Source organism: Monodon monoceros, unplaced genomic scaffold (assembly GCF_005190385.1).
Source record: "Monodon monoceros isolate NGI ecotype Baffin Bay Population unplaced genomic scaffold, NGI_Narwhal_1 Super_Scaffold_11, whole genome shotgun sequence".
NCBI lineage: Eukaryota > Metazoa > Chordata > Mammalia > Artiodactyla > Monodontidae > Monodon > Monodon monoceros.
The window spans coordinates 127,151,079-127,174,650 of NW_021703767.1; the positions used below are offsets into that span (position 1 = coordinate 127,151,079).

The window sequence follows — 23,572 nt, forward strand, 5'->3', positions numbered from 1 at the left end:
AGGACCCACTCAAAGTTGGGGCTGTTTGGGGTGCCAGGACTCCCCAGGGGGCCTCAGGGCCTCTTGCACAGTGACCCAGGGAGACAGTAGGAGGAGGAAAGCTGCAACTTCCTCAGCTGAAGCTCAGAAAACCTTCAGGGTCTCAGCTCCCCAGCCTACAACCTCTGCAACCCCTCTGGCGGGTGGGGCTGCACCTTCCCCTTGACGTCTCCCCCTGCCCCCTGCTGTAAGTGGCCCTTTGGTAACTCCTCATTAAAGCTGGTCCCCACTGTCCACTCTGTGTAGCCTGGCTTCTTTCAGAGGGTTTTGCTAGCGGGGAGGGATGAGGTCACCTGTGACCTGCCTCTAGCCATCCCCCAAGCTCCCACCTCGTCCCATCCATGGCTTAGGTTGTCCCTCTGTCTCTGAGGGTAGCCCTGACATGATGCAGCGTGCACCCTAAACCCTGACATCAGCCTCCCGGTACTCCCTTCCCTCCCTCCAGAGCCTGTCAGGGACAAGGCCTCCTCCTGAACATGAGCACATGGGGCCATGGCTGTACCAGGAGGCAGTCGGCCAGATACGGATGCAACAGATCCAGAATGCCAGGCCTGGCAGAGGTGCAAGGAGGATGAGGAAGGAAGAAGAAGGGAGCTGGGTGTCCAAGACCAGCAGAAATACATCATCACAGACTCATTCTCCGAGTTCCCTAAGGCCCCTCGTCTCACTTCACTTGAAGCCCACACCAGCCCTTTTGACACCTTAGCTTGGGGTGTGCTCAAATCCCTGCCGAATCTATGAGCGTTGTCAAGGACAAGGCTGGACACACAGGGATGCCAGAGCCTCTCAGAGGTCAAAGAGATGACAGGCTCTCCCAGGAGATTAAAAAGAAAATGAAGAAATGTCCACACAGGGCTCCAAAGTTGTCATGCGTTCTAAATGTTTAGATTAATTTAGAATAAATTAACACTTTGAACACAATAAAAAAAATACAATGAATATATATGTGCTCATTTCATGAGATTAACATGATTCATTAAAAACATTCATTTTTAGCACAATACAGATATTTTTAGCCTTGTAAAAGAGTACATTTTAAATCGTAAGATTCTCTGTAACCTTTTCAATATTGTCAGTGAATGACTCTTGATACAACCTCATTTAAAGAGGGTGGCAACAGGTGACACCTGAGGCCTAGGATCTTGGAAGCTTCTGACACTGTGTCCCCTTTCCCTGACACCCATGGGACCTGAACACTGTAGATGCCCGCTGTCCTGTACATTTTAGAACAGACCTCCCCTTTGCCTGGGTCCTCCCAGCGCCCGACTGGGCCATCACCATCTCCTGCTTGGATGGACAGAGCGATGCACTTGCAAAGTGAGCAAGCACCTGGGCCCTTTCTGCCCCTCCTCCCACCCTCTGTCAGATGGCTGGGCCCATGCTGGCCACCTTGCTCCACCTGCAGAACCAACTGGGCCCCAGGCCATGGTGCAGGGCTGTGCCTGACCTCCACAGCTCCAGATATGCTCCTTGTATCTGAAAAATTATTTACTGTGGTGATGTGTGATGCGTTTTTAAGAGAACAGATGGCACCTCCAAATAGAATGCTTTAAAAGGAAAGCCTAATGAGATTATAAAAGCCAACAAATTGACTTTTTCATACAGTATTTCCCTGGCACACAATAAATCAAATATATAATGAGGCTCAATAAAGTAATAGGTTTATTTACACTTGTTTTGCCTAGCATTGTGCTGCTGCCCAGCCTGACCTCTGTGTCCTCTCACCCAGTACTGGCCCCTGCTGGCCAGGGCAGGGAGCCAGACAATGTGTCCCTGAGCAGCTCTTGGCCTGACCTTCACAGGCAAGTGTGGCTCTGATTTGGTGATTTCTGGTCTGACCCTAGAGCTCTCCTTCAGGGGGAAAAGAGCACAGGGCTGTGTACAGCATGTGGTGACACCCCCAGGCATGTCCAGCATTCACCCCCACTCTGGGAAAGATGCGGAGATTTTGGTGGGACATAGTGGGTGGGAAGGTGTCCCTAACTCAGAGTTGGCTGGACCAGGACAGGAGAGAAAAGCCTGGGAGGTCTGATTTTAACTAGCTGGACTCAGAATATGGGTAAGCAGCACAGAGTAAGGGTCTGCAATGTGCAGAGTGAAGGCTCTGGGATGTTCCTGTTTATACCAGGAATCAGTCCTGTTGGTTCAAGCACATCAAGTCAGGTGATAGAAGGTAGATGGGAGATATCAGGTGAGAGGTAGATGGGAGAGGCGTTGTATAGCAAGGAGCTCCACGTCAGTATTCTGCCTCTGTTTATTGGTCTACCTTCTCTCTAGGTGACCTTGCCCAGGGGCTGGATGCGTTTACAGGGTGTGTCTGCTGAACTTCCCTAGGTGGGAAGCTGGGGACCCAGAATTTTATTTGCATGAATTTATCTACAGAAGGAGCCTGGCCAATCAGAGAGGATCCATGAGCAGAGTGGAGGGGAATGTTTCCAGAAGGGAAGCTGTGAGACCTGGGCTTTGGCAATCATGGGGACTGGTCCTCGGTCTGGACATCCAGGCAGCAGAGATTCAGCATCCCTAAGTGGCTTCTAAAGAAGTACATTAAACAATGCTTCTCAAACCTACAGAGACACACAGGGGAACCTCAGAAATCAGTAGATGGGATAACACAACAGAAAGACAGGGACTCCAGTCAGCAGAAATGGAATCATTTTTGTTCATACTAACCCAGGGAGGCCTGGGGAAAAATCAGTTTATAAGAGGATGTGCTTTTCCTCAGTTCAAATCTATAAGCATTGATTGACCTTAGGACCTTGATCTAGAAGACACTTTCATTCTTCTTTTTTATCCAGCCAAGATTATGTAAACTGCAAGGCCAGAATTAAGAAATTATTCTACTTGGAGCTCAGTCATATCTTTTCTGTTCATCAAACTGCAAATAGGCATGAAATGCTCTGTCTGTGCCTTTCTATGCTGGGGGGTGGGCAGAAGGAGTTTGGTCAGAGGAGGTGAAGGGAAGGTCCTTGCTCAGAGGGATCCAGGCAACAGCATCCAACCCAGAAGAAAGTTCTAGCATAATTAGAGGTTAACCTGGAGCACTGACTTCTGAACGCAACAGGAATACTGAGAAGAAAAAGCATCCCATTTCAGGGCTGCTACACTTAGGAGAGGAGGAACAAGTTCTTGAAAGTATTGTGCGGGGAGAGTAGTGCTTCCTGACTCCCCACGATTGTGGATCATAGGAGAGAAGATTGTGAGGAAATTCTCCCCTCATCCATCCCTCCCCAGGGAGTGGAGTTACTGCCTCCACTTTGGGCAGGATGACTGCCCTTCCCTCTACAGCAGAGAGTGGGAGAGTGGTGGAGCTCACGCTCTGGACCCAGCCCCTAGAAGTTCTGCCTCAGTGCACACAGGCCAGGACTCTGGTCTTGTCATTTGGCAGAGGCATGGATGCACCACACTAGGCACTGGAAGGGACACGGGGTGATGAATACATGGAGCTGGCACACAAGGACTTTCATTGGGTAACCAAGAAGGCAAGTGCAGAATAATTGGACAATTAATGAAATCAGGAGAGTTTTGAGGGAGGCTGGTCACAGAGATACAGGAAGGCCAGTGAAAAGAGAGGATAGTCTCATCTGTCAAGACCAAGGGGGCTTCTTGGTGGAGGTGACTGGAAGAGTTACTAGGAATTGTTGCAACATCCTGGTGCATCTTGATTTTGCACTCAAAGAACTCTCCAGTTGACATTTTTTAACCATCTGGTGGGCATAAGTTGTCTTCTTTGGGTGGGAGGAAGGCCCTCCCATCTGAGAGGAGGGGGCCAAGAAAAAAGTCTTGACCCGGTACTACTGAAAGAGGGGCACTGCTTGCCCAGCGAGGAGCTGTCCGTTTCAGCACCACAGCCAACGTCTCCGCTTTGCACTATGCAATTGGAGGATGCTGTCTTAAGTCTTCCTTGCCCTAGGCCCACCACTTGCACTATCAGACAACCAAACTCCCCACCCCAGAGCCCCTGGTAGATACTTACTAGTGCATGCCACTTCTGGGGGGTCAAAATCTGCCCGGTAATAGCCAGTCCGGCAGGTGCAGATGGGAGATGCCTCTGAAGGGGATCTGCTGTTGGGGGGACAGTGGGAGCAGCCCTCAGCTTCCTGGTTGGCCTTGAACATCCCGGCAGGGCAGGCTGTAACACAAAGAGACCATCTTAGAATTAATGGAAGAGTGGCAGTCAGAGGCCCTTCCCTGGAACTGGAAAATGAAACATTCTGTCACCTTAAAAAGGACACTGAGATACCCCCTTGCACAAAGTGAGCATTTCGGATTGAGGCAACCCCTACTTAACACTTTCAAGTCTTCAAACATCCTTAGTGAAATATACCTTCCTGGTACCAATGGCTTCTCTCACTTGAACAATATGAATAATGATTCTTCCCTTTCAGGTGCGTCAAGAGATTTAGTTGAGAAAATGAATTAATGTGTAGCGCAGTGTCTGAGGCATAAGTGCTCTATAAACGGGAGGGTTATTCCCTCCCTCTTCCACCTGTTAACAGTCATGGTCTTACCCTGATTCACTCAGTGAAGAAATTTCACCTGGGCCTCGGATGGAAAGCGGTCCTGGCTGACAATGAACTGGACCCATGGTTCTTAAATCCCATGTTGCAACACACATGAGGGAAACTGTGAGCTGTGTTAACACTTATTATGAATGGTGGTAAAGGGCTGAAATTCATGAGTGATTCTTTAAGAAGAAATTAAAGTGATTTCAAGGCTACTGGCTTAACAACATCATTCTCCCTTAATTGCATTTTGAAATGCTTTGCGGGGGTGGCGCAAAGCAGGATGCCTTTGTAGGCAGTGCACCAGGGAATGTGTCATGCACTTGGTGTCATCTATCATGTACATGTCAGTGGGGAAGATTGGGAACACCTGGTATAGCCCAATGCCCACTGGAGCTTTTCTCAGATATGAGGCACTTATTCTCCTTGCTCCATGGGTCAGCCTGTGAAGAGCCATGCCCCAAAATGTCTGGCTCTAGGCCATCCCTCAAGATTTTACCATGCCTCATCTACAGAGACCTTTGACTCCAGACATCTGGTCTCTGCCTTGCTGATTCCACAGAAAATTGCCCCTGCCTGCCCTGCTTCCCTGAGGCCCTTCCTCACTATCTCAGATCCTGACTCTTCTGGTCCCCAAGAAACCTGCTCTGGCTTATCCTCCTTTGAGACCAGGTAAAACTAATTTCATGGTCAACTCATTTGGCTTTCTTACATACTTCACTAATTCATTCAACAGACATTTACTGTGACCCTGCTGAGAACCTGATCCAGGGAATTTTGAGAACAGAGCCTGCCCTCAAGGAGTTCTTGATCCAATGAGGTCATACAGTTGCAATACAATGTGATCGTTGCCATAGTAGACGTACCATTATAAAGGTTTCTACTTATACAAAGCTCATCTTCCCAAATATACTGTTCCCTCCTGGAAAGTGCGGAGTATTCTTTAACAGGAGCAGTAGCCACCATCTGTTAACATTCTTGTTAAGTGCTTTACATGCATTCCTCTATGGGGTAGCTATTATTAGCTCCATTTTGTTACTAAGGAAATTGGGACACTGAAAGGTTGAAGGAGTTGCCCAGAATCACACAGTGGGAGAAGTAATAGCGATGGTATACATATAAACTATGTGAATAATATCCACAGCTTTCCTACCAAGACAAGAAAGAAGAACCATTTCCTATGCTGGGTAAGTTTTCTCACTCCTTTGCTCGCTTGACGTGAGGTATAGGGTTTCAGTCACTCCGGAAGTGCCCCGGGGCAGAAGCTCATCTTGAATGGGAGGGAATTTCTGAAATGGAATGTCCTGGACTGGCATAACCCAAGAGTGTTCAACAGAGTCCATGTCCTTAGGATTGTTAACACCTGTTACTTACAAAAGGGGTCTGTGGTCAGATATTTTGAATCTGTGGGTTTAAAAAGTTCACCTCATCTTTTATTACAGAATTTTTCAGAATTTCCCCAAATGGGATACAGAATGCTGTGTTTTCTCACCAAGAAGCCCTATACTGTAGAGCATCTCCTGGAATTCAAGTTCCATGGAACGTACTGGGGTAAATGTTGTCTAGGCGCTACAATAAGGTTCTTAAGGATTTCTGTTGTAACCCATGTAAAAATGAGCCACTTGCTACCCATCTCAGTACATTCAAATAAACTTCTTAGTAGAAAGAAAAAAAAATCAATCTCTACGAAAGGCTTAACAAATAAAACACCAAAAGGAAAACTCTGAATGGTACACCTAGTATCCTAGAATTTGGCTTGCTGATCTATCTTTCCAAGCCCACTCAGTAAAGTCTCTCCCCCTATTTCTTTCCTCCTCTCTCCCTTTCTTCTTTCCACATCTCTTCCTTACCACCCATGAGAAGCACTTGGCCCTTTCAATTGTAAATCTCCAAGCGTTTCTGCACCCCATTCAGTTCTGGAGCTGGAGAACACAGAGAAATCCCAGGCCTGTGCTGAGCAAACCCAGTGGAAGCTCTTTCCCTGGAAAGTGGGGGAGAGGAATGTGGAGACTCATGCATTCACTGGAGCCCTGCCGCATGTAATTTTCTTAATGTATCAATCCAAGAGACACAAGGTGTTTTCACTTTCTTTCCAGCATTTAAAAGCCTCCTTGCTTTACATTTAATAAGTTAACAGCATAAACAACCATCCTGATGTCCACAAGTAGCAGAGGGATTTAGAAAGTGTCTTCCTCTGAGATTTCTGATGAAGGAAGGCAGAACTGGGTGTCTCTAGACTGTGACAGCCACAGAGGGAGGAAATGGAGAGGGAGGCCAAGCTGAGCTTTAAGAGAGAGAAGCTCAGTGAAGGATTAGGGTGAAAGGCCCTGGGAGGGGGTATGACTCCATCTTCCCCAGGGCAGTGAGCACCAGGTAGTGATCAAACAGTCCCGGGTCCAATTCCTGGCTCTGCTGGATCCTAGCTGGGTGATCACTGGCAAGCTATGTAATCCTCACTTCCTCATCTGTATAAAGTATCCATAAAAATGAAATTTAACACTTCTCACAACAACTCCCACAGGTCATTAGAATTTATTAAACTCAAATATGAAAATTTACCTATGCGCAGTAAGTGTTAAATAGTGCTAATTCCTCTTTACCTCCATTTATCCAGTCCCTTTTGAAAAACAAGTTTTCTTTGCACAAACTTTTAGAATTGAGGGTTAGAATATAAACTTAGAGTCCCAAAGTCGGCAAATAAATCCTGGAACCAAATGGAAGAATGTGTTTCTGCACAGATTATTTCTGTTTTGTATAATGGGAGGATCATTATATCTGTAAAATATATTTGATCGATAATTACAAAATGGATGAAACTCATTAATATTCACATTTCATAAGTTAATATTTTATTAAAATCTATGTGTAGGCATTCCCTAATTTATAAAGAAACAGTATGCCTAGGTTCATTTATTGAACATTTGGCCTATAACTTTTTTTTTTAACATCTTTATTGGAGTATAATTGCTTTACAATGGTGTGTTAGTTTCTGCTTTATAACAAACTGAATCAGTTATACACATACATATGTTCCCATATCTCCTCCCTCTTGCTTCTCCCTCCCTCCCACCCTCCCTATCCCACCCCTCTAGGTGGTCACAAAGCACCGAGCTGATCTCCCTGTGCTATGCGGCTGCTTCCCACTAGCTATCTATTTTATGTTTGGTAGTGTATATATGTCCATGCCACTCTCTCGCTTTGTGTCACATATATACAATGGAATATTACTCAGCCATAAAAAGAAATGAAATTGAGTTATTTGTAGTGAGGTGGATGTACCCAGAGTCTGTCATACAGAGTGAAGTAAGTCAGAAAGAGAAAAACAAATACCGTATGCTCACACATATATACGGAATTTAAGAAAAAAAAAAAAGGTCATGAAAAACATAGGGGCAAGATGGGAATAAAGACACAGACCGACTAGAGAATGGACTTGAGGATATGGGGAGGGGCAAGGGGAAGCTGTGACGAAGTGAGAGAGTGACAAAGTGGACTGTAAGTTGTAAGCACACCTGGACTATATTTTCTCATAGAATTAATGCTTTAAATAATGCTTAAAATGCCAGGCTAGTCCACAAAGCCTTTTTTAACTCACCTTGTACCAGAGGCCACTAATGAAAAATAGAAGTGAATAAGATTGTTATTTTACTACAAATTTACATAGAAAAATAAATAAGAAAATTGTGCTGCTCCTTGAGGAAAAGCAGCTTTAATTAGAGGTGATACGTGGAGCTGCTGGGTAGAGTGTAACAAAGAATATTTAGACCAAGGGAGGTAAAAGCAATCACCTCAGCCCAGAGAAATCACCTGAGTATATAAAGTGGTTGGGAGTAACACAGCGGAGAATGGTGGGGCCCCCAGCAGCCTGCAGACCTCACATCTGCCTGCAGGCTCAAAAAATAACAATTAAATACTGTGATCATCTAATCAAGCACATATCCACACTGTCAAGAAATTTCGAAGTGGATAGCACAGCTACTTGCTTTAGTATCATTTCAAAACTCAGGGGTTGCCTTTCTCTTGATTTAAAATTATGGTCAGCATTGTCACTACAGTCATGAACCTCTTATTCAACTAAATTTTACAGAAGATCTAGGTGAGCTTGGCACCTTGCTAGAGGAAAAGAGCAGAGCACAGAGAGTGGGGGACTGACCCTGGGAAGTGCCCGCCTTCCTTGGGGGGTGAGGAAGGAGGCAGAAGATGGAACGCTGGCTGATTCCCACACAGCATCGTCTGTGTTATGCTTATGTGTGCACAGGGTTGGGGTGGGGGACCCATCAGGCAGGAAGTGGCTGACTTGGAGCATCCATCGCTATGAGACGAGGACCAGAAAAAGCATTTTCTTGTGGGGACTACGAGGTGAGATTCAAAAGGGGCAAAGACAAAGCTAGAAAGAAAGAGGTGGAACAACAAGAGAGGTAGGAAGGGGAATTAGGTCAGACAGTGCTTAGCTCCATCTCAGCCAGGAGGTTTTCATCACTGTTCCAGGAGGTGGGTGGGAAAGGAAGAGTCGCTGTGTATTCCCACAAGACCTTTGTCCATGGAACACCTGTGAGTTGGAGGGCTGTACATTTCTGACACCAGCGCAGCCCGGATGGCTTCGTTTCCTTAAGAAAAGGGGGTTGACTTCCCTCCATTGTAGGGGATCACAGTTCAGACAAGGTGATAGGTGCAGCTTTTAGGTGGCACCCCACATACACACCTCTTTCCCCGCCTCTGACTTTGGCAGAGAGGAAGAGATAAGACGTGAGGTCCCTAAGCATGTGTGCATTTTCCATTCCCCAAGCAAAACATGCAGCACTTCCCTCCCCCTTCAAGCAAGAAGGGACTGGTATGCGTGGCCTCCAGCTGATATCCAGAAGATCACCTTGAAACGCCCACCCAACTTCTCAGAGTCTCGAGATGTAACAAATTACCTAGTGTTTACGGTGCTCTTGAGAACCCCGTCCCCTGCCATCCCTGCACACAGCCTTCCAGTGACACTAAATCCATCACCTACAGTACTATTACTTTATAAAGAAACAGATTAAGTGTCTCATAAACAGTGCAGTGATTGAGATAATGGAAAGCACCTCTCGTCCCCATCTGCAACGTCAGGTTATGAAGCATTTCCAAGCAGCCAGGAAGAGGAAATTAATAGAAGCAAGAGGGAATAACCACTTTTATGCAATTTCCTGAGGAGATAGTGGACCATCTAATCTTTATTGGAGCCCTTTAACCTGTCACTCAGCGCTCGCCAGAGCCTCTTTAGCTCTCACAATTTTTCCTGATATCCAAGGAAGATAAAATGAAAACCTCATAACATTATTTTATAATTTTTGTACGTGGAGGGTGCACACTGCCTCTGCCCCTGCCCCCTCCACAGAAGCCTCGCAAAACAACATTTTTATGCAGTAGGAATGTGGGAGAGCTTAACTATTCCCAGTGCATGGTCCAGGGGTGGGTCACAGCTTCTCTGCAGGAAGGAAGTCTCTCCTTGCATTTTAAATGTGATGCTTCCCTCCACCGCTGTCTTCTGTCCTTGCTTTTTCTTTTTAATAATCTGATTACTGCTCCTGATCTAATTTTTTTCCCCCAAATGAGTTTGCAAAGGTTCATGCCAATGAATATTCATCCCCTGCTTAAGAACCGGGTGCCTTTTTCTCAAGGCAGGTGCAGCCTAGCAGCTGGCTCGGGCGGTGTGCCTGCCTCGAGAGGTGACAGTGAGAGGGGCAAGGCTCGTGTTCCTGGTGGGGAAGAAAGAGGTAAACAGCCCTGAGCTCACTGACTCTCAAGCTCCCCTTGGTCTCCAGGCTCTGCTGCTGCTGCTCTGGAAGACAAGCAAAGAGCCAGCCGCTCTGGGCAGATGCTGAGATCCCTGGGATGGGCGTGGCGGGCGGGGCAGGGGATGGGGACAAGAGCTTCCTGCAGAGCATGCGCACAGCTCTGCACGGCTCTACTCACAGGTCTTGTGGCCTCTCATTGAGCCCCGTACAGTATTTAGAGTCACACCTGCAGCTCAATGCCTCCCTCATCTTCACATTATGGGGGCTGACCCCAGGGGTTCTTGACTCTGGAACTCCAGGTGTGAAACTCCAGGGAAGGATGTGTGCCGAGGTTCCTTGTCTATGCTTATAAACAGTCTTTGCGTTTCCCAGAAATGGGTCTCCCTGAACAACCCCAGGCCATCCCAGTGGGACCCAGGATCTGGTGAAACCCCCATTTCCCCTTACAGTCAGGGCAATGTGTTGAGAAAACCACTAGCACAGAAGTAGTTCCCAGGCATCCAGCCAGCCAGCCAGCCAGCACTCCAACTACTGCACTAGATTGAAAGTTCTCTGAAGGCTGATGCTAGGCGTCGCCCTCTTTGTATTGTCCTCTCCCTGGTACTGAGCACAGGCCTTACACGTAGGCACATGCATTCTGTGTCTGGTTGAACTGTAAGTTCACTGAAGGCCTGCTGTGATAAGACCCAAAGATAAAAGCTGCGATTGAAAAAATAATAACGACAATAATGACAAGACCTTAACATTACAGGGTAAGAGGTGGCTGGCACTCTCCTACAAAGTGTGGATTCTTAAAACTTTTCTCCATTAAGACCTTCAAAATGTCCAGAGTTTTGATCCAACAATTCTACTTCTGAAGAAAACGCAAGGAGATGTGGAAAAAGATTTATGTTAATGGATGCTTACATCACTGCTACTTATAATGCAGAAGAAAGGAAGGAAGGAAAAAGAAAAGAACCTAAAAGTCAAATAATAGCGTATTCACTAAATAAATTATGGAACATCTGTATAGTGTGATACTACACAGTCATTAAAATTATGTCATGGAAAAATATTTTTAAGTCATTTTAAACTATAGAGTATGAACATCGTTATACATACACACACAGGCATATACATATATATGCAAACATATATATATATATATAAACCATAAGCAGTAAAATAAAAACTGGGAGTGGTAGCAATGGTGATGATTTTGTGCTTTTCCATAATTTCCCAGTGTTTTGCATTGTATACACAGGACTCGAGTAATCAAAGAAAATCTCAATCACTACATTTTTAAATTTGGCGGAGGACACAAAAGTATGGACAGCAACCTCCAACCCCAAGGAGCTGAGATGAGCAGCGTAGGTCAGAGTGGGCTGCTTACCGAGAAAAGCTCTACACCAGAGGCGGAGATGCCCTGTGCCAGAGGTCTTTGGAGGAAGGGGAAAGTAAAGGAGAGCTGGGAAAGCTGCCTGGAGATGGTGGCACATGCACAGGCCTTGAAGGACAGGTAAAAGTTGATGCAGAAATGAGAGAGTGAGGCCAAGGGAAAAGAGTGCCCCAAGCATCAGAGAGAACAGGACCCGCACTTGCCTGGAGTGCCCGGGGAACCCGTAGGGAGAGGGAACCTGGCAGTAGAGACTGCCAGGCACACACAGCATTCAAGGGGCCACAGCAGGAGGTGACCTGCGGCACTCATGTTTATGTCAGCCTGCACACACGAGGCCAAATTGGTCTCCAGTCCCTGTCTCCATGGGCCCACCTCCAGCTATAATGGCCTGTGCAGAGGGAACACTTAGCTGTGTCATACACTCGTATCACTCTTGGTGACGCTTGCTGAAATTGATGAATGCTGCAGGCACCTTGACACAGATGAGACTGTAACTTCCCGTGCTATTAAGCTGCTCCGGCAGCAGCAGTAGCGAGCCTAGCATGCATCAATCAGCACGGAAGTTGTTAAAGACGTGGGGTCAGGGTCAGGGGCACTTAGCCTTGGTGGAATGGAGAGATCACTGGTCAGGACTGAAACACGACAAACAGAAGGGTAGTGTCCCAAGGGGGAGGGGCAGGCCCTTAAGTCCTGATGGCGCCTGTCCCTAGGGAACAGCCGGGCACAGCACAGCCAAGGCCAGGTTCAGGGAGGGAGGCTGGGCTGGGCATCAGAGCCTCTCAGCAGGGAATTCAGGGCTGCATCCTGCAATCCTGGCCCAAGGTCAGTGTGGTTGGGTAGTGGGGCAGCATAAAGCAAACCCAGGGGTTTCCTGTGACCTATGCCAGAGATTCTCAAACTGTGGTCTCCAGACCGACAGCAGAAGCAGCATCACCTGGGAAGTTGTAGAAACTCAGAATCTGAGACCCCACTCCAAACCTACTGAACCAGAAACTCTGGGGTGAGGCCCAGAAATCTGAGTGTTTGCAAGCCCTCCAGGAGGTTCTGATGCAGCTCCAGTTTGAGAACCGCTGCTCTAGACCTCCAGGTAGAGAGGAAACATCCTGGCCTTGGTGTCCGTGAAAACTGCCACTTACTGGTTATGTGATCTTATGAAAGTTACTTAACCCTCAACCTCAGCCCCCTCCTCTGTAAAAAGGGGTACTAGGGTAACTTCCTTCTTATTGCTTTGTGAAGGTCAGTGCAAACTTTCTGGAATGTAGCATCTCCTCAGTAAATAGCAGCTGGGTGTTTCCCGCAAGGAGCCAGGCTGAATGTTTTCATCAATTATTCATTTTAAAGTGTTTAAATTGGCCACTTAATGTCAACTTGGAGCTGTGCTCGGCACTGGGATCCACCAATGGATGAAACACACAAAGAGCTCTCCCCCATGGAGCTGACATCCTAGTGGAGGAAGACAGACTCTAAACTGGAAATTCCAACAGAGGTAATCAGTGTAGGAGGCGGGATCAGGGACCTCTCTGAATCTGGGAGGGTCTTGGGCAAGTGAGGTCTAAGTCAAGTCATATAGAATGAATAGGAGCCATATGGGTTGGCAGAGGTAAGGTGGGTGAGTGAGGGGAAACAGAGAACCCTCCACGTGGAGAGAGAAGCATGTGCAAAGGCCCTGAAGAAAAAATACGACTCAGTCAATAAACAGAGCAGCGTTTCCATGATCGATCAACGTGTAGTGTGAGTGCCACGGGCTCAGGCAGACAGTTGTTCGTGGGCTGGGCAGGGGTCAGTTGGCAAGTGGGAGGCTGAGTCTGGAGAGGTAACCTGAGCTCATGGCAGCCCCTGGACTTTATCCTTAGGTCATGAAAGCCACAGTTGGGTTTAACACAGGGAAAACACATGCATCAGATTTTTGTGTCTGAAAGATCACACTGGCTTCTGGGAAGACAAGGGAGCAGAGGAGTGGGGACAGTTAGGGGGAGACACAGGAGTCCAGAAAGAGTGATAATCACCAGGGTAGTGGGAACAGTCCAGAGTCATTTAGAAGAAGGGGATCTGGTGATTACTGGGGATCACTCATTCATTCAGCAGAGGCCTTACTGGGTGCCAGACACTGGGCCAGGTGACCCCTTGTCTGGCTTGTACCCCTACTTCCCTACCAATGCCAGAAAGCCCGCCCTCCACACTTCAACCACTTGGGCCAGGCATTTTCCTCTTCCTGGAGTTCTCTTTTAAAAATCCTATACCCTGGCAGTGGGTTCACTGTCCCGATGACTTTGAGGGGGTTGAGAGTGACATTAGGAGAGGGGAGAGGGGGGGAGGTGGGGGGGCGGCTTCACTGGGAACTGGCTAGGTCTGCCCCCCAAGTCTGTCCCCTCCCCACCAGCCTGCAAACGGGGCTGGAGGAGCCCACCCACCGAGGAGGGTCCTTCAGACTCAGGAACCCTTCGGGACTTTGGTAGGGGAGGGGCCTCTAGCTGAGACCCACCCCCGACATCTACTTGACATCACTGGACCTTGAAGGTGCAGTGCTACCAGGGCGCCTTCCCAGCGGGCCACCTGGACAACCTTGGAGCCGCTTCCTAAGCTTTAGCCCTTTCCCTTTTATACACTTGTCTTATTTGGGGAGCATTTCCTACGTGCCCTGAGTTCGATATAAGAGAGTCACTTTCTTTACCTTGGGAAAGAAGAAGGCTATTGTTGAGGAGTGAGGGCAGATGTGCAGGGAATCAGAAGTGGAAGGGGGCCTGGAGGAGCCCTCAATCCAGAGGGAGCAGTTGGCCAGGGAGGGTGGAATTCTTTAGATGTGGGGCTCCAGGGGCAGAGGAAAGCCTCCTGGAGAAGAGCTGATGTCACAGCCAGGTGGTGAAGGAGGTGGGTGAACCCATGCTGGGGGGACAGGGCGGAAGGGGGTCTGTCCTTGAGAAGAGAGCAGAAGCACCCTGCCAGCAGCAGGACAGATTCCTTTAAGGGAATATGGGCTTCCCGTTTCCTTCTCCACCACCAGAGAGATGCTTCCCGGGGACCCTGGGACTCAGCAAAGAGGAAGTGAGGGTCAGATCGCTTTGGCTACTCCAAAGGGCCCCAAGGTTCTCTATCTTGATCCAACCCATTAGGCCACAGGGCTGCCGGGCCTAGACCCCCACTGCTATGCCAGGGGAAGGGGAGGGCAGGGAATCCCCACATGTCCCCTCCCCAGGCCCTGTCTCCACCCACGTCAGAGCCCGGCTGCCAGCATTCTAAAAGCGCCGTCAATCTGGTAGCTCTGGGCAGCAGGCAAGGGGACATATGCTGGCAGTCAGGCTGCTTCCCACATTTTCGAACTGAAGTGCTTATTTTACCCTTTGAGAAAAGCCTTATTTTTAAGTATTCCCCTGACACAGACCTTGATGGATTCCCTTTAAAAAATAGTTTATAGCAAGTCTTTAAGATAAACAAAGGTGACTTCTTACTGCATTTCTCAAGGCTAGACAATGATGAAAAGCCACCCAGGGCTCCTCGCTCCTTCCTGTGGCCGGGGCAGGGCCAGCCACCTGCACGCACGTAGACAGCCAGGTCTGGGGAGTCATCACACCCAGAGAAAGCACTGCTGTCCCCTAGTCTCTCCACTTTCTCACAGAGCCAATGTGAAAAATACTAAAAAAAGAACCGTGTTTGGATGCATCATACAAATCTCATTTCCGCTCCAAAATCTGACAAGGCAAATAGTACTCTTTTCTTAGGGAAGGTTATTATTGTTTCCCCTTTTCTAAGTTTCCTCACCCCAGGGCTTTGGTGAGTCCACAAATCACATACAGTCAGGCTGGAAAAAGACCTTAGAAATACCCTAGAACAGGGTTAGCCCATGTAGCTATGATCACCAAGCCCCAACACCGCCCATAACTGACATCACTAATCAATCATGGCACTCATTCCCACTCAACCCAGACCAGAGCTTAGAACCTTTAACACAATGTCCCAGGCAGCCACTACTCACAGATCAAAGTTGGCACATCCCAGATCTATGATGGGGAAACTAACGACCAGAGAAGGCAATGAATATCTTGGCCAGAGATGCACAGTCAGTGGGGGAGCCAGAAAAAGCCACATAGTCTGCTCCACTTGCTTCATCGGGACAAGCCCGCTGCAGCCCTGGGGTGCTCACTCCATCCCTGTCCCTACCTACCTCAACTCCTTTTCCTTTTCATCTTTGAGGTCAGCCCCACAGCACAGACTCCTCTCCAGCCGGAATGCCATGGCACCTAATTATTCTCTCTGTATGCATCCGGGGAAGAGCTGCATTATGTTTAAGTAAGTGTAGCTAAGAGGTGCCACATCTCAAGAGAAGGTCAAGTGTTGCATATGTATAATATAAGATTAAGATTTTCCCCTTCTGCGGTGTACTTGATAAAATAATTTCACTGTGACCTTTACAGAAACCCAGGAGTAGAAATGGGCACAGTGGAATCTCCAGCTTCTCCCTAGGTCACAAAGTCATAAACACCATCAATCTATGACACTATTACACACCATTCAAGTGGGATAAGTGAGCAAAATAGATGATTTTTATTTTTTGGTAATGACAAAGCAAAAGCATTGAGGCTGAGATTCTCAAGCTGGATTACCAGAGCTGTCTTGACAGATAAAGGACAGGAATCCTTCCCTCATGCTGCCCTGGCCTGGCCTGGTGGCACAAAGAGTGTGGCATGGACCTTCCTGCAGAGTGTCAGAGAAAAGGGGCCTGTCCAAGGTCACAGAGGAATCAGTTGGGTCCCTTGCCAGGAGGGTGTGTTGGGCCCTGTCTCAGCTCCTAAACTGCAGTGGCAGTGGGGGTACCACTCAGCAAGTCCCAGTGTCAACTCAAAAAAACAGGAAATAGCTGTGAGTAATAATCAGTATTGAAATAATAAGGTTATACTCATCCCAAAAGATTCTCCAAGTAGGAGTGAACATGACATTTATCCAAAAGGCTGAAGGACGACAAAGTTGGAGGAATATGTTTTGTCTGACCCATGACTTTGCTCAGGAACCTCACCAAATCTGAACAGGGAAACAGGGCTCATGGATTCTGGAATAGAGAGGATGCCATCCTTGGGCACAGCTGAGCAGGGCTGCCCAAGGCACTGGACCCCTGGAGGCCGTGTGAGTGGCCCAGCAGCTGTTGTAAATCAGAGCAGTTGGGAGAGGGCTCCTGCTGCAGGAAGGGCAGAAAAGGGTTGAAGAGTTGTATTCTCTCGAGTGACCATTTATTCCCAGGTGCTGAGAGGTAATTTCCAAAGTGCTCTGCGTCCTCCCTATTTGCAGTTCCTGGATGTACATTAGCATCACCAGCTGCCTTCAGATTTGTCAGTTAAACATGATTAAGGGGGAAGCTTCCAGCAAAGATCAGAGGTGTGAAGGGTGCACTTAGCACTTAGATCTTGGTGCATACCTAGGGGAGGCCGAGAGAACCATCCCTCTGAAGGCACCACATGACGGAGGGCCTAAGGAAGGAACAGCAGGTGCAGACCTCCGGGAGAGCCAGGAGGAAGGAGTGGGGAGAGCAGGCACAGGCCCTCCTGGGCAGCTTGGGAGAGTACCTCCCCAAACAAAACAAGTCTGGGGCTGAAGGGCTCACAGGAGCCTAGTTGGACAGGAGACTACTACCCTAACCCTCCACTGCAGACGAAGGGGCCTGCTTTTCCTTGCCCACCCACTCCCCGCCAGCCTTTGGGTCAGGCCAGCAGAGGCCTCTTATTAAATGAGAGACTAGCCTTTCCTGCAGAGCACAGTTGGGGCGTAATGCTGGGCCCTCTCCTCCCACCCTCAGGAGCCTTCGAAGGCAAGGTCTGTGGGTTGCCAAGCTGACCTCCACTGGCTAAAATTGGTTACAAAATTGTGTCAATATTATTAATAATAACAATAATGTTATTAATAATAACAACGATCAGTATTTAAATAGCATTTATCAAGGGCCAGGTACTCGGGTGCTCAGCATGACCTCACTTCATACTCATAACAGCCCTAAGAGACATATGCTACAATTATTCCCATTTTGCACATCAGGAAACTGAGGCTCAAACAAGATCAGCAGCTTGTCTGAGGCTCCACAGCCAGTGGTGGAGCCAGGAATTGAACACAGCCTGCCTGACTCATTGGTTGGAATGTTTTACAATCAAATAAATTTCCTTGCAACCAATAAAAACTAGTGTATATCATGTTAAATGCAAACTATGCCAACATAACTTCATGGGGAAGGAATACCAGTTTCTGAGTTACAGACTCCACTACTCCAGAGCCATAGGAAGCAAGTTCTGTCATCTTTTTGAGCCTTGGTTTCCTCATCTGTAAAAAATGGAATAACTGTCCCTATCTAATAAGAGTTGCTTTGATCATTGAATGAGATAATGAATATAAAATGCTGGGTGCAGTTCCTGGCATGTATTAACTACTCAATTAAAAGTAGCTGTTAATATTATTCTGTTATAAAATTGTAAAGTGTTCACTATAGGCAGTGTGTTATCACCTTGCTAATGTTTTACATTTTTTATAGTCAACATTTGTCCCACCACATGGAATATTCTCATCAAGGTTTAATAATGCATGAGCCTCAGCTTGAATTGCTAAGATTTAGGGATGTAAACAGAAGCATATGTGACTTCTGGGCAGTGACTGTCAAGAGAGAAAGCTAGCTGGAAAATAGACATGATGGCTGACACTCAGGCAGCCATCTTGGGCTGTGAAGATATCAGAGCAACAAGTTTGAATATACTTGGGTCTCTAACACCAGGCTATGGAGTGCTCTACCAGCCTCCATATATTTTCCACGACAGAAAACAAATCTCTATATTTTAAAAACCGAATTATCTTACATGTTTTCTCTTTCTCATAGACAACTGTAATCCTAACATACCATTTCTTTTCAATGAAACTTTGTAAGAAAGATAGTATCATTCCCATTTCACTGGCAATGACATTAAGGCTCAGAGAGGTAAAACAACTTGCCTGGTATTTCACAGCTAATCTGTGGCAGAGGCAGAATTCAAAACCAGGTCTGCTTGGCTTCAAAGCTGATACCCTTCCCGGTTATATTTACTAAGATAACTTATTCATGGGGGTGGCAGCATTCTGTATTTATGGGCATGTTCACTTAGGCTTGAGAGTGACATGTTCAAATGCACATGAGTTTGGATGAGAGGCTTGGGAAAGGGACAAGATGTTTTGCTTTCCTGCTCACTGAAGTCATCTTGCCCTACTTTCCCTGCTTCCAAGAGGAGGGAGGAAAACCAGCTATGGTCTATGTCATATACTGGCTCTGAGCCCTCTGAGTCCCCCTGCCTGCCTGGACTCCTGACCAGGTATAAAAAGCTGATGTCTGGTTGCTGGGCATTCTGCAGAGGCCTGCTCTGAAAGGCAAATTTATCCTCCCTGTGGCTTCTGGTGGGCAGAGGGAAAGGAAGGCAACGTCAATGGTGAGACAGGCTGATTTTCCAGAGGACACGTGGGCAGCCCAGCAGCAGGTGGGGGCTGAGTATTCACTGGCAGTCACTGCTCCCACCTCTAGTGGGTGCCAGCTTCCTAGAACATAAGATGTTTGCTATAGACATGACATATGGGCACTTGAATTATTATTGTTTACTACATCTCAGTCCAAATATGCCAAAAGAGGCTATTACCTTTATGCCAACTTCCCAGATAACTTCAGAATGGAACAGAGGACAGCCTGCTGTCCACCAGCGTTGGGGGCACGGAGCAGTGAGGGCCAAGGAAACCACATGCGTTGAAGTCTGGATTTCCTCGTCATCAAACTAATAATCATTATAATCCTATGAAACTTCATTACTGAATTCCCCCTTCACCATTTCTACATGTAACATTCATTTGTTAATCACCAAGATAAAGGTCCATAAAACAATATTGCTCCCACGTAACATGTCTTTCTCCTTGCTCTCAATAAGATTCCAGAATTTCATCAGAGGAATATAAGCGCTTCACCAAGATGTGTCAATTATTTCAAGATGACAGGTATTCGATTCCCAAATTCATCAGTGGGGGCTGAGAATATATTGGTTCATCAAGCAAAGCACATCTCTGGAAGCACTCTCACCATTTGGGAATCAAATAATAATTGCAATACGAACACCTTGACTTCTTAATGGATTTTTTCATGCTAAAGGGTTTCGACACATTCCCACCAACCCTCTCTCAGATTCATCTTCTTTGCAGACTTCTGAAATAGTGAAGGCACTGGTTTTATTCCTCCCATTTTGCAGAGGAAGAAACTTGGATTTTCAACTCAGAAGCTGAGTGACTTACATAAACAAAGCATATTGGAGGCAAAGGAAAGATAGGCAGCAGCTCTTTCACTTTGGGGTTCCAATCACTTGACTACACAGCTTAAGAAATATCACTCCTTGGATCCAGGCACTAGGCAGGCTGCTGGAGATACAGAGCAGAGTAAGCTAGGGTCCCCATTCTCAAGGAACACAAGCCTAATGAAAGAACAAAATACTAACAGTAATTATAAAATAGCATGATTAATGGGAAAAGAGAAGCATGTATAGGAGTGGGGAGAAAAGAGGCAATCCCCTCTCTGTATTAGTTGGGAGAGAGGAGAAGTCTCTTGGAGAAGACAGCTGATCTGGGTTTTGAAGCATGAATAGGAGTTTACTAAGTAGATAAAATGAAGGAAGGCATTCAGGCAAAGAAAATGGCATGTGCAAAGGCATGGTGATTGGGAAAGAGTCAAGGATGTTTAGTAGTTTGCTAGTGTCCTTGCTGTAAGCCCATCACCAGCTTAATCAACGAGAAGACTTTGTCTTCATGGGGAGAGATATCAGCTGTTTCAAATAGGCTGGAATTAGTCTTGAATGGAGGCAGAATGTTGCACTGAGTCTTGAAATAAGTAGGAATCAGGGATGTTTCAGGAACACACACTTGCATCCCCCAATGCTGAGTCTCTCTTGATAAGCGCCTGCCTCACTCTCCCACCTCCTTCTGACCTCCCAGAGCTAATTAAAGAAACTCTTGGACCTGGCTGATTCCGAATAGCAGGATATGGGTGTCTCAGCCCTGGATGGGGCTGCCCAGCCTTCCTAACCCTGAGATAAGCACATTTCTAATGTCCTGAACCCACTTGTCTGCATTCTCTGGGACCTCTTTTGTCCAGAGCAGAATAACAGAAGTACAAAAGGGCCCTTCTGAAGAAGGAGAGTTAGTAGGTGCAATGGACTGAATGTTTGTCCCTCACCTACCCCATCAAATTCATATGTTGAAGTCCTAACCCCCAATGTGATAGGTATTTGGAGGTGGTGTCTTTCAGAGGTAATGGGGGTTAGACTACATCATGAGAGTGGGGCCCCCATGATGGGATTCATGACCTTATTTTAAAAAAAAGAGACATGAGACCCACCTCCCACCCCACCCCCGCAAGCAACAAAGAAAGGGCATGTGAGGATTTAATGGGAAAACGGCCGACAAGCGAGGAAGCGGGCCCTCACCAGACGCCGAATCTGCTGGCGCCTTGATCTTAGACTTCCCAGCCTCCAGAACTGAGAGAAATACATGTGTGTTGTTTAAACCCCTCAGTCTGGGGTATTTTGTTAGAGCAGTTCCCATTCAGATGGTAGGACGTGTCTTCCTTCTCTCCCAGGCCCTGGCCTTCCCTCCAGGTGCAGGCTGGGTCCTGTCTCCTACGGAGGCCTCCTCCCTGCTCCAAATCAGGCTGTACTTCCGTCCTTCTCAGGCAGGGCCCCATGTGGATTTATGATTTAATTTGTGTGTATGGCACTAAGAAATGATTTCTGGGCTGGTCACTTAAGAAATGATTAAAGACCATCATTTCAAACCCACAGCACTCCCTGGGGGAAGGGAAGCGGCATGAGGCAGAGGAGGTGTCGGTAAAGCACGGAGATGGACGCGTGACAGGGGAGGCCGGTTGCCTGGGGGAGACGGAGGCAGGAAGGCAGTGCCTGGATGCCTTGTTTCTGCTGCTGGGAGGGATGTGCTGGGGACCTCTGACCCACGCCCTCAGGACAGGGAGAGCTCTGTCCCCCGTCAGACATCCGTGATGCTATCTTTGTCCAGACCAGCAGGTGCCTTCTGAGGCAGTCACGGGCAAAATCAGGCCCAGGCTCCCTTCCTTGGCATCTTTACAACCTCAGAGCAGTAAACCTGGGCCTGAAGGTGGCTGAGCGTGAAGGCAGAAAACAATTCATAAAGGCCTCCGTCCTCCAGAAGCTTTCCGTGCACTGACACAGCCCAGAAACCCACATGCAGGAGCTCTAAATCACCCTGCCATCTCTTCCCTGGAAACAGCCACGTGTTACACTGTAGCAATTTATGAGGTGTGGCTGTAAAGTTCTGAGACCAGGTAATAAGCTTGGGAAGATGCAGTCAGCTCCCCTCGAGGAATTCCTCAAAGTCAGGGCTGTTCTCAGCACCTCCTGTGTTAATCAACCCGCTCAGCCGCCAGAAAACCCAGCTGAGCCCTGGCCCCGACTGCTCATGGCTGCACGTTCAACACATGGCCCAGGATGTCACAGGATGTGGCAACAGGCGAGCAAAATTCACCCTGAGTGTTGATTCCAAACGCTGGGGCTCCAGAACAAGTTCCTAAACCTTTGCTGCCTGTGAGGTCTTGGGTAAGACCCATTGTCGCCTCTCTGGGCCGTAGTGGACTCATCTGTGAGATGGGAACGGGGGGAGTAAGACCAGCTCTGCACCTTTGCTGGTAACTGGTGGACACACACAACGCTTGATTTTCATGTGAATTACAGCTCCCATGGTTGCCAACCTGAGCCTCTGAGACATCCATCATGGTAAATGGCACTTTGATTATTGTAAACTCCTTTTATTCTGAATAGCAAAAATAGCTCCAAGAGCACGTTCTCATTTATATCTTACAACATCTCTCAGCAGAAGGGACAGGGACAGAGAAGTCCCTGGGAAGGAAGGGGCTCAACCTCAGTTCAGCTGTGCCGCTGATGGATGTGAGCCCCCTCTCTGGACCACACTGACCCCTTTGGTGAAATGAATGGTTAAACTGGATTCAGTGACCCGCCTATCCCTTTAGCACACGCTCGCTCTCACGGTCATCCATCCATCCTCCAGCCATTCAGTACACACCTTTATTAAGCAGGGGACCCGCCTAATACAAAGGCAAGCAAGAAGCAGTCCCAGACACAAGGAGCTCACTCCCTGATATGGAGGACCTCTCCCACTTCTATGCAGCTAACCCAACCACGAGCACTGTCCTTTCCGGCTGTACCCGTGGGTCAGCTGGGGGCACCCAGAAATTAAAGGCCGTGCTCAGCCAGAATGTTGAAGGCAAGGTGAAGACTCAGCTCATCTGGATTCAGGCCTCTCCTACAGAGATTTCCCCATTAGTCTGTAGGGCTTCTCCATCAATAATAATACCAGCCGTAATGAAGATAAATATTTTGCAATGAACTGTCGCTTTTTCACATGGGAAAAAGCTATTCAAATTGAAAGCACTTTGGTCTCTCTCTCCCTCCTTTACTTTATTTCATTTTCTTGGCATATCTCTGAGCTAAAAAAGAAAGAAAGAAAGAAAGAAAAAAAGAAAGAAAGAAAGAAAGAAAGAAAGGGAGGGAGGAAGGAAGGAAGGAAGGAAGGAAGGAAGGAAGGAAGGAAGGAAGAAAGAAAGAAAGAAAGAAAGAAAGAAAGAAAGAGAAAAATCTGTCCTGAAAAGGAGAGAGCAAAATCCAGCAAAGATTTTACTCACCTCCTAGATTCACTATTTCACGGTTCTGCTGCCACAAATGTGCCCTGTGCGGGTGCTCATTGAACTGCTATCATCACCTGCTCTTCAGAGGTGAGGGGCCCCAGGATGGGACTGGGGACCATGGAGACCAGGTCTACACGGGCTACTCCAGGCTTCCCAGGAAGCTGGAGATGGAGCCAGCGGGACA

At 47.5% G+C, this 23,572-nt stretch overlaps 1 protein-coding gene across 1 annotated transcript in view; it reads right to left on the reverse strand.

The window, feature by feature from the left end:
- Window positions 1-23,572, reverse strand: part of EPHB1 (EPH receptor B1) — a 428,767-nt gene that overhangs the window by 137,882 nt on the left and 267,313 nt on the right. Inside the window, exon 4 of the mRNA XM_029215290.1 lies at window positions 4,016-4,171. Within this exon, the coding sequence (XP_029071123.1) occupies window positions 4,016-4,171 (156 nt within the window). The remainder of the gene's footprint in view (window positions 1-4,015; window positions 4,172-23,572) is intronic.